The sequence below is a fragment of the Catharus ustulatus genome, chromosome 4, assembly GCF_009819885.2.
Source record: "Catharus ustulatus isolate bCatUst1 chromosome 4, bCatUst1.pri.v2, whole genome shotgun sequence".
Lineage (NCBI taxonomy): Eukaryota > Metazoa > Chordata > Aves > Passeriformes > Turdidae > Catharus > Catharus ustulatus.
Window position 1 is genome coordinate 72068340 of NC_046224.1, and position 14398 is coordinate 72082737.

The following is a 14398-nucleotide window of genomic DNA, read 5'->3' on the forward strand; positions in this document are numbered from 1 at the left end:
CTGGCCTCCAGCAAATTTTCCACTCGATTAGAGGCTTTTGTGAAGCCGGGGAAAGGGACACGCAGACTTGCACATTGTGCCGCTGCCCGAAACTTCCAGCTGGGATTTTTTCCATCAAAAGGGGATTTTAGTAAAACCATTATAAGGGGCTTAGTCACAGAAAAGCAGTTGAGCTGAGACAGGGGTAGATTAGCTTTAACATGCTTGTTTTTGGCACTAGGGACAGGGTGGAAGCTCACATGCAGCCTCCCCTGTCCCACTGACTCCCTGGCAGGTGTGCTGGGAGATGCTATTTCCCCATGCTCCCCCGATGTGCCCCCGGCTCGCTGCATTTGAGCCCAGTGGAGCTGAGGGGAAGGGAGTGGGCAGCCCAGGCACTGCTGGGATGTGTGGTCTGGGCGTAGAGGGCAGAAGTCACCCTGGCCCAGGTGGCCTTCAGTGTGGTCTGGGCAAGTCTGTGATGATGGGCAGGTGACTCTGGGGAAGGGCGACTATGAGGGGACACAGCATTTGCAGCCTTTGATCCTCAGGGGTGGTCCCTGCTACAGGGACAGTCCTGGTGGAGATATGCAGGGAGCAGCCGGGGGGGCTGCAGGCAGAGCTGTACCTGTGGTTGTGCTGGGAAGTGTCACTGCATTTGTTGGGTCAGGATTTTCCTAAATTCCATTGCCTGGAATAAAAGTTGTGACAGCAGAAGAGTTTGCACAGAGATAGAGATGTGGCTTCTTGGAGGAACTCCTGCTGTTGGGGGCTCTTCCACAGACCACACTTGTACTCCAGCATTTCCAGGCTGCTGGGTGAGTTTGGTGTGGAAGACTTAAGAGGGTGTTCTTTGTCCTGACCCTCCCTCTCCAGGACTACTTTGGGCTGGAAAGCTCATTTCCATTTGTGCTGCTCCACCAGGACTGGAGATGGAAGGGGTGGACGCCAGGCACTGCTTGGCCATGCACAGATCTGGGACATTGCTTTAGTCAAGTTGTTTCCACCTCTCTTCCTTCATTAGTGCTGATTTTCCCTTTGTGATGTCTGTGTATGTAGTGAGTCTGCAGAAGCTAATTATTAAAATTCTGTAAATTATAAGGTGTAGTTGCTTCTGAAAAAGACACCATCACTGTACCTGTAGCAGCAGTGTGGAACTGGATAAAAAAGACTATTTAAATTTATGTGCCAAAAAGGACACACATACAGCTCCAAATATTTCAATCGCTACAGAGGCATCCAGTGGAGTAACTGTGCCAACAACACAGCAAAATCCTGCACAACAAAACTGAAATAAAATAATCTAAGCTTTATTTTAAGTTTGGTCCTGCGCCATTACTGTTCTCACACTTGCATGCTTTAAAAAAAATAAAAAATAGATATATAGATATAGATAGATAGATAGATAGATAGATAGATAGATAGATAGATAGATAGATAGATTTTTATATATTTTGTACTGTCAAACTACAGATGTCAAATGATGGAGTTTTAGGGCAGCAGTGTTGAGTCTAGGATGGATGGTTTCCAGGGAACAGCTCTTCAGGCTGGGCTGTAAAGTTCTCGCATGATGGGAGCATTGATGCACATCCCAACATAAGAAGGAGATGAACCTGTTGGGGCGAGTCCACAGGAAGGCCGGAGCATTTCTGTGGAGACAGCCTGAGAGAGTTGAGGTTTTTCAGCCAGGACAAGGGCAAGCTCTGGGGAGGCCTTGGAGCACTGTCCAGTGCTTAGATGGGCTGCAAGAGAGCTGGAAAGGGAGTTCTGACTAGGATGTGTAGTGATAGGACAAGGGAGGATGGCTTTAAAGTGAAAGGGGTTGGTTTTAGATTACTTACTAGGAAGAAAGCGGTTTTTTTGTGAGGCCCTGGAATGGGTTGCCTGGAGAAGCTCTATCCCTGGAAGTGTTCAAGGCCAGTTTGGATAGGACTTAAAGCAAGCCCTTCATAGCAGAAGGTGTTCCAGCCCATGGCAGGGGATTGGAACTAGATGATCTTTAGGATCTCTTCCAACCCAAACCCTTCACTGTTTCTGTGACTGACTCCCAGTTCAGCTATGCCAGGTGTGGCTTTCCAGTTTGGTTTATGGTGCAAACTCTCAGGACCCTTCACATCACCAAATGATGGTGATGATGATGATGATGAGCAGCCTAAGCTCCCTATCCCTTTGCACCTCCCGCACCGTGCAGGTCCGTGTCAGGGCTGGACAGGTGAACCCTTTAGCCATCCCATTCCTCCCACTTGATGCCATGGGTGTCCCCTAAGAGCCGCGTGTAGGCGCGGTGCGGGTGCAGAGCCGTTCATTAATTGCCGTTCATTAATTGCCGTTCATTAATTGCCGTTCATTGATTTCGGTTAATGACGCGCGGGGCCGGGCGCGGCACTCGGCGGGCAATGCTGCCGCCTGGCGGGCAGAACGCGCACTGCACCCGCGGAGAGCCGGCGGTGCCGCTGCGGGAAAGGGGAAAGGGAGATTGGGGTGGGGAAAGGGATCGGGAACGGGATAGGGATTGGGAACAGGATCAGGAACAGGAATGGGATGGGATGGGGTCTGGAAAGGGATTGGGATGAGGATGGTGAAGGGGATGGGGAACGGGAATGACAATGGGATGGGGATGAGGATCAGGGACAGGAGCGGGATGGGGATAGGGATCTGAACAGGAATGAGATGGGGATGGGGATCGAGAAGAGGAACGAGATCGGGATTGGGAAAAGGAACAGGATCAGGATCGGGGACAGGAGCGGGATGGGGATACGGATCTGGAACAGGAACGAGATGGGGATGAGGATCGGGAACAGAAATGGGATGAGAATGGACGGTGAAGATTTGGATCAGGAATGGGATCAAGGTGGGGATTGGGAACAGGAACAAGATCGGGATGGGGATGAGGGATGGGATTGAGATTAGGAATGAGAACAGGATGGGGATGAGGATCGGGAAGAGGAATGGGATGGGGATTGGGATAGGGATCAGGATCTGGAATGGGAACGAGATAGGGATGAGGATTGGGATGGGGATTGGGAATGAGAATAGGATGGGGATGAGGATCAGGATGAGGAACAGGAACAGGATGGGGATTGGGATGGGGATCAGGGTCTGGAATGGGAACAAGATGGGAATGAGGATTGGGATCAGGAACAGGAATGGGATGGGGATGTGCCACCCAGCCCGTGCGACCGCAGAGACAAGCACCACAGGCAGCAGCATTGTCTCCATCTGTTTTCCTGCTTTTCCTGGGTGAGCAGCCCGAGGGATCTCATTATCCATCACCCCTGGCCAATTTGCTAGGGTGCCTTGGCTGAGCGGGTGGAGATCTGCTGGAGCCAAGTGAGGCATTGCATCCCTGGCAGCTCCAGGAGCCTGGGGGAGCAGAGGGAGCCAGCTCACCTGTGGTGCCTCACAAGGCTTCTACCCAGTGTGTGACAGGGGGAGTCTATGACACTGAAGGATGCACCTGGTTCACGCTGAAGCTGGGGAGCCCAGAGTGCCACCACAGCTGTCACCAAGGGAGATAATGGCAGGGATTTGTTGGCATTTCAGCTCACTGAACGAGGAGAGAGGCTGCTGACTGCAGAGCTAGCATCTGTGTGCCCCTGTGATGCTGTGTGCCAACTGCCAAATCCCTAAAGACATCCAAGGGTTGTAAACCTGGGATATTTGGGGGGAGAAAGAGGCAAAGGACAGGGAGGAACAGGACCAAGCTCAGATAAAATTTGTTTGGGATTTTTTTTCCCCCCGAAGCTGGGAGGGGAAATTGCTTCATCATGAAATCACTAGACGGTGCCTAGAGAAACAAGACTCAGAGGAAGGAAAATAACTTAGGAGGAGGTTCCCATTTCTAGATCTGAGTTAGTTTCTGTAGCAGAATATGAGTTTGGTTTATGTCTCAGTAACCCTCTCATGTGGAAATACTTGCTCAGGGTGTGTGTCCAGGCACTGGTACTAAACTTTTGACACCTTTTCTAAGAAACACCCCAGATTTTAGGAAAATCCCATTTTCATTCATCTTGCAGGGACAGATGAGATTTGGATCTTTCAAAATCACCATCATGCGATTTCAGTTTGGGCTGTCATTGAGCTAGTGCATATGGTAAATTTAATTAAAGGAGGGGGAGAAGCACCAGCATCCCTGCCAAATGTGGCTAGAGGCTTAAGTTCTGGCACAGGAGCATGATGAACCCTCTCCAGCTCTTTCTTCCGTGCAGCTTGGGGCTGGGGAATTGAGCAGGACAGCCTGGCTGGCTGGCCAGGGTAGGGAGTGTCAGTGCAGCCCAGCCAGCAGCTCTGGCTCACTGATGTCCTGAGGGGTCCAGCCCACACTACCCAGTCGAGTTTTTCCATTTATCTTTCTCCTCCACAGAAGGCACTGTTAAAGAGCTGCTGGCTGAAAGAGTGGCATTTAAGGTAGAGGAGGGAGAGAGAGAAAACAGAAAAAAGGGTTCACGTTGCTTGGAGCATCCCACACGTGTACGTAGAGAGGCTACCAGATCCAGGGACGTCTCCCCTTGAGCTGTTAATGGTAGCCTGTGCTAATTTCTAGCTTTGGTTCCAAAATCTGCGAGTGTCTTGGCCACCCAAGTCTCATTTTAACCCTTCCCTGACCCCCAAGGGGCAGGTTCAGCAGTAAGCTCTGTGCTGCCTAGCACAGAGATCACCTCTGGCCATAGCACAGGCCCCAGGTGGTTTGGCTGACAGCTGCCCCGTGACCCCGTTATTTATAACCGTGAAACAAAGGACCCCAGAGCCACCATGACAAACTGATTCAGCCCAACCCGCAGCGTGCAGCAGGAAGGTATAAAACGTATAAATCTGTCATGCATGGACCTCCCGTGTGCTAGTGCAAGGGCAGTAGGACCCAGGTGGAGCCTGCTTTTCCTCCCATCTCCCAGGGAGAGGAGCCAGCCATGGATCTGGCGAGGGGAGCAGCTGCTGCAGCAGACCAGGGACCCCACACACACGCAGGACTTCTTGTGAGCTGGCGTCCCCAGCTGCTGCCCCTTGCTCCCTGGCTGCCTCCTCTCCTTCTCAGTCGCTTCATCCCCCCTCCACATCGCTCCTGCTCTGCTCTGCTTCCTGCCACCACCTCTTGAGCTCTGCTCCTTAGAGCTGCTCGTCTGTAAAGCAGGTCCGTGCCCCGTGCAGGTGTGGGCGAGGGGCCCTGCTGCCCCACCACTTCTGCTGGGCACAGCTGTGAAAGCTGGCACCAGCGCCACTGCTGGGGCACTGTGGGCTCACTGACACAGGCAGGACACTTCCAAGCAGTGGAGTGGTTTTTATGGGTTTCTACCCCATTTGCCAACTGAGTCATATTCAAAAATTCAAGAGTGGTTGGTTATGCTGAGAAGTTATGTGGTGGTAATTGGTCTATGGTTGTTGGTGTGCATCTGTGTCCGAGGAGGTGCTGTCACAGTGGAGCATGAGAGGAAGGGAACAGTCTGGGGCGTCTATGGACTGGGCTTCAGGGTGGCTTTGGTTTTGGCAACTTCCTTTGGCTTGTGTTCCTCTCAGAAGAGGATGTTGGGCCATGTGGGCAATGCTTTTGGTATGTTTTGTTTTGGTTTTTTTTTTCATAAGTTGAGAGAAAAAGTTCAGGGGATTTTTTAGGAAAATAAAAATCTTGTCCTAGTTCTGGTTACGGAGCTTATGAGCACACACACATTATATAGAAACATAAATGTCCCACTGTTATCCATGTGAACATGGGGCTTAATCAGGAGATGCCATTTTCACCCAAACCCAGCAGAAACAAACCTACTTTATGAGAGGTTTATCATTCCCAATCCTTGGCTAGGACTGCTGCTTGACCCCAGGAGCAATTACGTTTTCAGCTGTTATGGGAACCTGATCTGGAATTCCTGTTGTTTATAACACTCATACATACATGCTCTTTTTCCATCAAGAAGTTACTGTAAACTCTTTTCTTAATGCAGGAAATACAGACCCCAACACCTCCCTCCAAGTAGAGGAAGATGGATATAGTGTCAGGCTCAATTAGATCCAATTGTGGTGGCTTTCCCTAAAGCGAACAATGCAGCTTTTGTGAATGGACTGCCAGCAGAAATCTTGAAAGTCTTGGAAAGAAGGGAATAGAACAACACACGCCCCAAATTCCAGACCCTGAGACAGTCCAGGTCCTTAGGATGCAGAGGGGATGGTGTTTGTTTTTAGGAGGGCTGGAGTCAGGCACTACTTTCCCCTTTGAAATGCAGCAGTGACACAAAAGAGGTGAGGTGGGTAGAGCTGGCAGCAAGAGCCTCAGCCAAAATACCTGTGGAGGCAGAGGTGGAGCAGGGCAGGCAGGTGCGGGCACCGAGGGCATCTCCTGTGGGAGAGCATCCCACCTGGAGCAGCACCCAGCCACGACGGCTGGAGCGGGAACAAAGTGGCCTGCTCAGCGCTGGAAGTGCTTAAAATGCAAATGTACAGGAACTTCAGACCATCCCCCTCCCTCCTCCTCGGCGCGGAGGAAAGCAGCTTAAATACAGCCAGGCCTGGAGAGGAATGTTAAAAAGAGGGGAAGAATCGCCCTCCTCCTTTCCATAGGGACCCGGGCCCGGCCAGATTGAGTATGCATGACTGAGCAAGCAAGCAAGGACAGCTCCTCTTTTAACTTTGCTGAACAATGGCTCTGCCTTCTTCCACCATTTCGCATTCCCCCTCCTTGGAGGCAGGAAGGGGGCAGCGGGCGAGCGAGCCCCGCCGCCGGGCTGGGGGAGAAGGGCTTTGTGGCGTCCCTATAAACACCGCTTAAGCTCCATCTCCAGCAACAATGAAACACCCCACGTCGGGCAAGCTAAAAAGGGACCGCAGCGGGTTAAAAGTCATAACGTTGAGGAGAAAGATTATGGTGGAGGACAAAGGACACGTTAGATTATTCAAACTTTTTTTTGTTTTGTTTTGTTTTTTTAACACGGTCCCACTTACTTTCTCTTTAATCTTCGGCTGGGCGGTGGAAATTAACCAAGACGTTTCAGATTTCCCAGGTCTGCAAGGGCAAGGGTTTTTTTGGTGGTTGTCACTGCTGGGAAATGTTTTTATTTTGATGGGTCTTCCATCCGGGGAGGGCCACAGTTGAAATCAGACAAATTTCATGGTGGAGGATTTTTTAGTGAAATTTAAAAAAAATTAAACGCAGGGCGTTTCCCGCCCCCCCCCCCCCCCTTCCCCACAAATGCTGTCCTTTGTCACCAAGTAGTCGATTCAGCTGCTAGCAAGTTTCAGCACTTTAGGTTTGTCTGACCTCAGACTGAGCTGAACTGGGTTTGTCCCCAGGGATGCTGCCAGCATCCTCGTGGCCCCGGCTGGTCCTGCCAAAGCCCTTCCTTACAAACTCCTCGTGGTAATGTTACCCAACATCCTGCACAGGAGGCATCAGGCTCCCTCCTTTCCTTCTCCTCTTCCACCCTCAGCAGAGCCAGCCCCAAATACCACCATCGGCCACAAGGCTCTTCTTACCAAACCCAACAGATACACGTCTTCAATAAGTACAAACAACACAGATACAGCTTTTTTTTTTTTTTTTTTCAAAAACATACTTCATATTTCCTCTTTTATTATATAAATATGTTTAACCTTTTATTGTAAGAATATAAAATGTTTTAAGAGGATCTTTGTTATTTTTTTATACAAATTCACAAACAGTACAATTAATCCATAGGGGTCTCTGGGTTTGCGTTAACTCCGTGGTCTGGCCTGTTACTGTGGAGGATTTGAGATTGCAAAAAAAAAGCCAATGTATTTAAAAACAAACAAAAAAAAATCAAAACAAAAACAAAACCCAAACTTACTCTTCCTCTTTAAAATAATAATTAAAAAATAATCTAAAGACCCAGCTCCATTTTATTGACAGAACAGAGATAAGACAGATGAACTTCAGTCTCCTCCCCTTCACATGGCAGCCCTGGGGCCCCTAGGCCAGCTCTCCTCTCCACCTACAAACAGGAAGCCTGGCATAGTGACCTTTTGTAGGTGGCTTAGGAGGGGAGGGGAAAGCATTTGCATATATTCATATATATATTTAAAAAAAAAAACCAACTTGCATTTTACACATTTTTGTTAACAGTAGCCCAATCCTCAGCATAGATTCTCACGTTACATATTTGTGCTAGAAGAGTAAAAATGCAGAAGCACAGTTTGGGTCCCCAGTTCCCAGTGAGGAGGGAGGGAGAGGCACAACCAGAATGTGAAGGTGGGACACAGTAGGGTAAGCCTAAAAAAAAAATTAACAATTAAAAAAAAAAAAAAAAAAGGGGTGGGGCAAAGGAGAGGCAAAAATAAGAACAAACCCAAGGGGCATTATTCCAGTCTAGGCACAAAAATGTTTCAGTCTCAAAATCTCTTTCCTGTAAGAATTCCAGGGCTTTTGAGGAGGGGAAAAAAAAGTAACAAATTAAAACGAGGTAGCCAGACATCATATATAGATTTATATATATAGAATATATTCAGCAGAAAAAAAATGTACTTAAAAATCCACAAGAACAGCAACTTCATATGTCTTTAAAAATAAAACCATGTTAAGAAAATGAATACTGTAAAGGGGAGAATGAGTGAGGAAAACTGGGATCAATTACAGGATGTAAGCAAGGGATAGATGGGAGAGTAAGAGGCTGTTTTTGTAGCAGTAATTTTTTTTATGCATTTAAAAATAAAAACAGGTCACAGTATCTCAAATGAAGCAGAAATGAAGCTGGAGATTCTTCCTCATGTCCCCCAGGTAGACAGGAGCTAGAACTCCCTTCTCTACCTGCTCACCCCCAGACCCAGAGAGGAATGGATATGTGGCTGGATATGTCTATCCCTGTTGCCAAGGAGGAGGAGGGGAGAAAAAGAGAATGATGAAAGGGAAGACAAGTCTCAGTAACTCTCAGTGTCCCCCAGTGCACAGGAAGGCTTAAGAGAGTGGGGGTCTGTGTCCAGTCCCCACAGAGACAGGAGGATGAAATGGTGTATTCATCTCCCGTGGAGAGATGGGGAGAGAGAATGGAGTGCCTGGACTTTTCCATTACCCATAGTGCAGGATGACACGGAAACAACATACTGACAAAAGGGGAGGCTGTAGCTATGGCTAGTCTCAGTGCAGTGGAGAACTGGAATAGTGGGAGGTTGTATCCACCCACAGCAGAGAATAACATGAAACTGGAGACTGAACAGAGATTTAAAAGGCGGGGGGGAATCAGTGTACCTACGGAGCAGTATTTGTGTCACAAATGTGTTGACAGGGGAGGGGCAAGCACAGAAGTGGAATGGTTGTTTTATCACAAGCTGTGTCTGTGCCCAGCGCAGGATGACTGGGTGGCTGGGTACACAAGTGTAGCTAGGAAGCCGTTTCTGCTGTTACTATTTTTTGTTCCCATCTCCATTCCCACTCTCCTTTATATAAACCAAAAATAATCTATTCTGAATACATGGCAGAACAAGGGTATTTCTTTATCCATCCTTAGTGCTTGAGGGGATGGAATGTGGGAGTGGGGATAGAGGGGTGTCTCTAGCCCCAGTGCATAAGAGTGTGGGCTTCTACCTCTTCCGCAGGGAAGGATGCTGTGGGAAGGGAGAGCTCTGTCTCCCTAGCACGGAGCTTGAGGCATGACCTGGAAAATGGATAGGTGCTTTCTCTCTGTCCTCCTGCTCCCCCTTCCTCCTCCTCCTCCTCCACAGCAACGACAGGTAGGCAGCACAGAAGGGTCGAGGACATACCCTCTTTCTCTGTGTTCCTCCCTGCAGTGCCAGAGTGCGTGGGTAGCATGCCTCTGTGCATGCCTCTCTCTCTCTTTCTCTCCTCCTCTGCAGCAGTCAGTCAGTCAGTGAGTCCCTCCAGAGGAGATGGAGGTCTCAGGGCACCCTCCTCCTCCTCTCACCTGACCTTCTCACTCTCAGTCATTTCCCAAAGTCCCAGGTTGAGCACCTTGAGGCAGGGTAGCTGGGTGATGCGCTCCAGGCCCCGCTTGGTGATGCGGGTGCAGCCGTAGAGGTCGATGCCCGTGAGCTGGCTGAGGTGTTCGGCAATGAGCTCCAGGCCCTTGTCGGTGATGCGGACGCACTGGCCGATGTTGAGGGTGCGCAGCCCGTGCATCTGCCGCACCATGCGGTTGATGCCCTCGTCACTGATGTGGCAGGAGCAGAGGGACAGCGAGCGTAGCCCATCGAGGCCCTGTGCGATGTAGGCCAGGCTCTGGTCCCCCACCTTGTCGCAGAAGGAGACGTCGAGGCCGGACAGCCGCAGGCTGCCCATGGCCAGGTGCATGATGCCCGTGTCGCTGATGTTGTCGCAGGAGCGTAGGTTGAGGCTCCGCAGGCTGCTCATGTGCGACAGGTGCAGCAGCCCTGCGTCCGAGATGCCCCCACAGAAGCTGAGGTTGAGCTGGCGGAGGCGGCCCAGCCCGCGGGCCAGGTGCTTGAGTGAGAGGTCGCTGAGCTTCTGGCAGTCCTGCAGCGTGAGCTGCTCCAGGCCCAGGCAGCCCTCGGCCGCGCTGCGGGTCATGCCCGCCAGGTGCCCGATGCCCACGTCGGAGAGGTGCCGGCAGGAGCGCAGGTTGAGGCTCTTGAGGCGCTGCAGGCCCCAGGCAATGAGCAGGAGGCCGGTGTTGGTGATGTTGCTGCAGCCTCCGAGCTCGAGCACCTCCAGGCCCTTGAGGTACTGGGCGATGCGGCCCAGGCTGCTGTCCGTGATCTGCTTGCAGAGGCTCAGGTTGAGCGAGCGGAGGGAGCTGATCTCCGCCACGAAGGCGTGGCTCAGCCCGTTGTCGGTGAGGTTGTAGCAGCCGCTGAGGTTGAGGCTCTCGATGTCCGCCATGCCCTGGACCACGTAGCTCAGGCTGCGCCGCAGCGACAGGATCTGCACCCGCCGGATGCCCCGCGCCGCCAGGCTGGGGAAGAGCGAGGGGTTGGCGCGGCGCAGGTGCAGCTTGGCCTCCACGCCCCGCCACACCGAGCGGTGGTAGGCGGCGTCCCGCCAGGCCGTGCACACCTGCGCCGCGCGGCCCTTGTCGCGCACCTCCAGGTACCCGAAGATCATGGCGAGCAGCTCGGGGAACAGGCACGAGATATGCGTTTCCATCGCACGCCCGCCCGCGCCCGGCCGCCCCCGCCGGCGCCGCGCTGCTGCCCCTCGCCGCCGGGCCCGGCCCGCTTCCGCCCGGGGCCCGCCCGCCTTCCGCTCCGCGCCGCGCTCCTCCTGCCGCCGCCGCCGCCCTCACATCGCCGGCGCGGGCGGCGCGGGAGACGCTACTGCGCGACCGCCGGCCCGGCCCCGCCGCCTCTACCGCCGCGCCGGGCGGGCCGCGCCGCTGCCGCCGCCGCGCTGCTGCCGCGGCCGCGCCGCCTCGCGCCGCATCCCGGCGGGCGCGCCCCGGCGGCGGCCCCCGCGCCCCGTGCCCAGCGCCGGCCGCCGAGCCCCGCCGCCGCCGCCGCCTCCCTTTGTCTCCGCGCTGCCGCCGCTCACAGCCCGCGGCCCCGCGCCGCCCGCATCCCGCGCCGGCGGTGAGGCAGCGAGGGCAGGGGGTGGCGCGGCCCGGCCCGGCCCGCCCGCCGCCGGTACCGACTCTGCCGCTCCGGGCCCGCCCGCTCCGCTCCGCACCGCGCGCTGCTGGGCCCGGCGCCGCTCCGGCCCGGGGGAGGAGGGGAGGCGCGGCCAGGCGCGGGGGGAGGAGGCAGCCGGGGAGGAGGCGGCGCCGGGCCCGGCCTGTTTCCCCCGCCCGCCCTCACCCGCGCCGCTTGCGCAATGGTACGGTCCGGAACACGGCGAGCCGTCGCCCTGGAAACAGCGCGGGCCGCGGGGCGCCCCCGCCGCTCCCGCCCAGGCCAGCGCTGCCCTGCGCCGCCGCCGGGGGCGCCACCGCGGCTCCAGGCCTGGCCCGAGGGCCCTCAGCGCGCACCCTGGGCCAGCACATGGCTCAAGGTGATAGCCAGGCCGTTCTTGAGTGTCCAGAGAGGGATTCGCCCCCCAGCCTCTCTGGGCGGTCTGGTGCAGTGCATGGGTACCCACACGGTAAAATTATTCCTTGTTTTCAGGAGGAACTTTCTGTGCGTCAGTTTATACCCGTCACCTCTTGTCCTATTGCTTGGTGTCACTGAGAGGAGCCTGGCTCCATCCTCTTGACTCATCTTTCAGATAGTTAGAGGCATTGATGAGGTCCTTTTTCAGTCATCTCTTACCGAGGCTGAACAGGCTCAATTTTCTCAGCCTTTTCTCATAAGTGATGCTCCAGTCCCCTCATCATCTTTGTCACTCTTCACTGGACCCTCTCCAGGAGCTCCAGGTCTCTCTTGTATTGGGGAGCCCAAAACTGGATGCAGTACCCCAAGGCTGAGTAAAGGGGCAGGATCACCTCCCTTGAGCTGCTGGCAGTACTTTCCCTACTGCATTATTCATCCCGATTCTTTCCCTGCTTCCTGCCCTGTTAGTGCAGAGAAGCCATGGTGGGTGCTGTGTTGTCACCCATGGCCTGCAGGAGCGACAGGACAGGGCTGTAAACAGCTCGGACATCTGCTTAGCTGTCAAGGTTGCCGTACATCTCTGCATGGACCGTTTTAGGGCCTCTGTAATGGGAGATGGAAAATCTTCTGGAAATGGCTTTCAGCTAATGGCCTCCTTGAACTAGCTCTGAAAAGTGTTGAAGTACTCACATAAACCAAGCAATTTCCAGTGACTTCCAGCAATTTCAAGAAAGAATGTTTGAAAACCCTGTTTCCTATGTGTCTCTAGCCTTGTGTAATGGTACCTATGTACTTCTCTGCACTGGGCAATATTGTAGCAGTGTTAAAATTCCTCCGGAGATCAGGTAAGGCTTTTCAACACAGTTTAGAAGAGCAGGAATGCCCTTTCTCAGTAAAGAAAAAATAAAGTTTGCATTTTTTCAACATGACAAGGTGTGTTTTTAATACTGTCTGGCTTACTAAAATACTGCACAAATCAGCCTAGTTGCTGATGTGTTTGTTGTACTGATGCCTTCACTAATCTGAATGAATAGGCTCTATTTTAATAATAATTTAAATTTATCTACTACAAAAGCAGTCATGGCTCCGCCTTCTTGTACAGATTCCATATTACTGGATTCTGTTGACTACTTAGAGGTTAAACGTTTAGGCTTCACTCTGCTTTTTTCTTTTCCTTTTTTCTTTGAGTTGGAGGCAAGGCGAGTTGAAGGACTCTGAGGCCCTGATCCTGCACCGAGTTCCCCATGCATATAAACATCACTATCGACATTAGGCTGTGGTTTGGCAGCGCACAAAAGCCAGCAGTGCAGCTCCTATTATTGGCTCCAAAATGGGGTGGCCACATGATGTGAAGCGCTGACCTGGTATTCATTCACCCTGCCTGCTCAAGTTAATTCAAGAAGTTTTTGACAGGTTAACTTTTTACTAGCAGACTTTATGCCGGCTCAGGTGTCACTGTGCTCAGCTCCAGCCAGATCAGGTATCGTCTGCACCCCTGTGCCTGGCATGTGGCCAGAGCAGGATTGGCGTTGGCCCCGCATCCTGCGCTCTGGCTTGATCAGCAGCAGCCTGATCACATGCCTTGGCCTGATCCCGATGAAATTTGTGCTCCTGGGTGATCCAGCAATGTGTAGACCTGGTTTCAGTGATTGTGGAGCTGCAGTCACACACAGGAACTGTACTGGGGTGTTGCCCAGTGTGTATTGCCTTTGTAGCATTATTTTTGCAGTTTGTGCTGTTGGGAGGTTGGTTAACCACCAGGTAAATAGGCAAAAGGTTAGGAGCGATATATTTTTTTCTCTGCAGATCAGCTGTGCTCAGATCAGTTGCAGAGCATCGCAACTGAAATGGAGAATTTCCCTGGAGTGAGGACACATAAAAGGTGTGGCATCTCATGGACTTGTCATGGCAGGGATTCCTTGTCTGGAGGCAGTGGGATCGCTCACAAGAAGGCTGAGTCCAGTAGACATCAGGCAATGTGTGAAGGAAATGTGACACAGAAGTGTTGGTGTATCTTAGTGGTTGTTGCATTACTCATAACTGGCAAAGCTACAAGCAAGTTCTACAAGTCGTTCTCAAAGAGTGCTAATGAAGGCTTTCACTGTATTGTCCCAAACTCAACTGCAGACTCTTACCATGGAAATAATGTGGTATTTCCTCTCCCTAAGCCTTTCAAACCACATTTGAAGGGGAGTAGGAAAGGGTGTGCTCTTCAAGGCAGAAAAGCGTACCTGTGAAATCCTTTTTTTTTTCTGTGTCTTAGCATGTTGTGTCTGTAATGCCTCTTAGCAGAGGTTAGAAGTAGATGATGCATTTTCTGGAGACTCTGAATTCTCTTTTTCACGTGTTACAGACTTAGGCCATCTGTCCTTTCTTGTGAACAGTTAAGGTTTACATGTTGAGTGGAGCAGCCTGGAATTTGGATTCATAATCCTAATCTACTGTAGTTTTGATCTGGGGAGAGGAAGGCACAGAAATTACTATT

The 14398-nt window shown here is 52.3% G+C and overlaps 1 protein-coding gene across 1 annotated transcript; it reads right to left on the minus strand.

Annotated features, from left to right (window-relative positions):
• Window positions 1-9594: 9594 nt before the first annotated feature.
• FBXL14 (F-box and leucine rich repeat protein 14) lies at window positions 9595-11065 on the minus strand. The gene has a single exon (XM_033057065.1). The coding sequence runs from the start codon at window positions 11033-11035 to the stop codon at window positions 9833-9835; it is 1203 nt and encodes a 400-aa protein (XP_032912956.1). The 5' UTR covers window positions 11036-11065; the 3' UTR covers window positions 9595-9832.
• Window positions 11066-14398: the final 3333 nt, after the last annotated feature.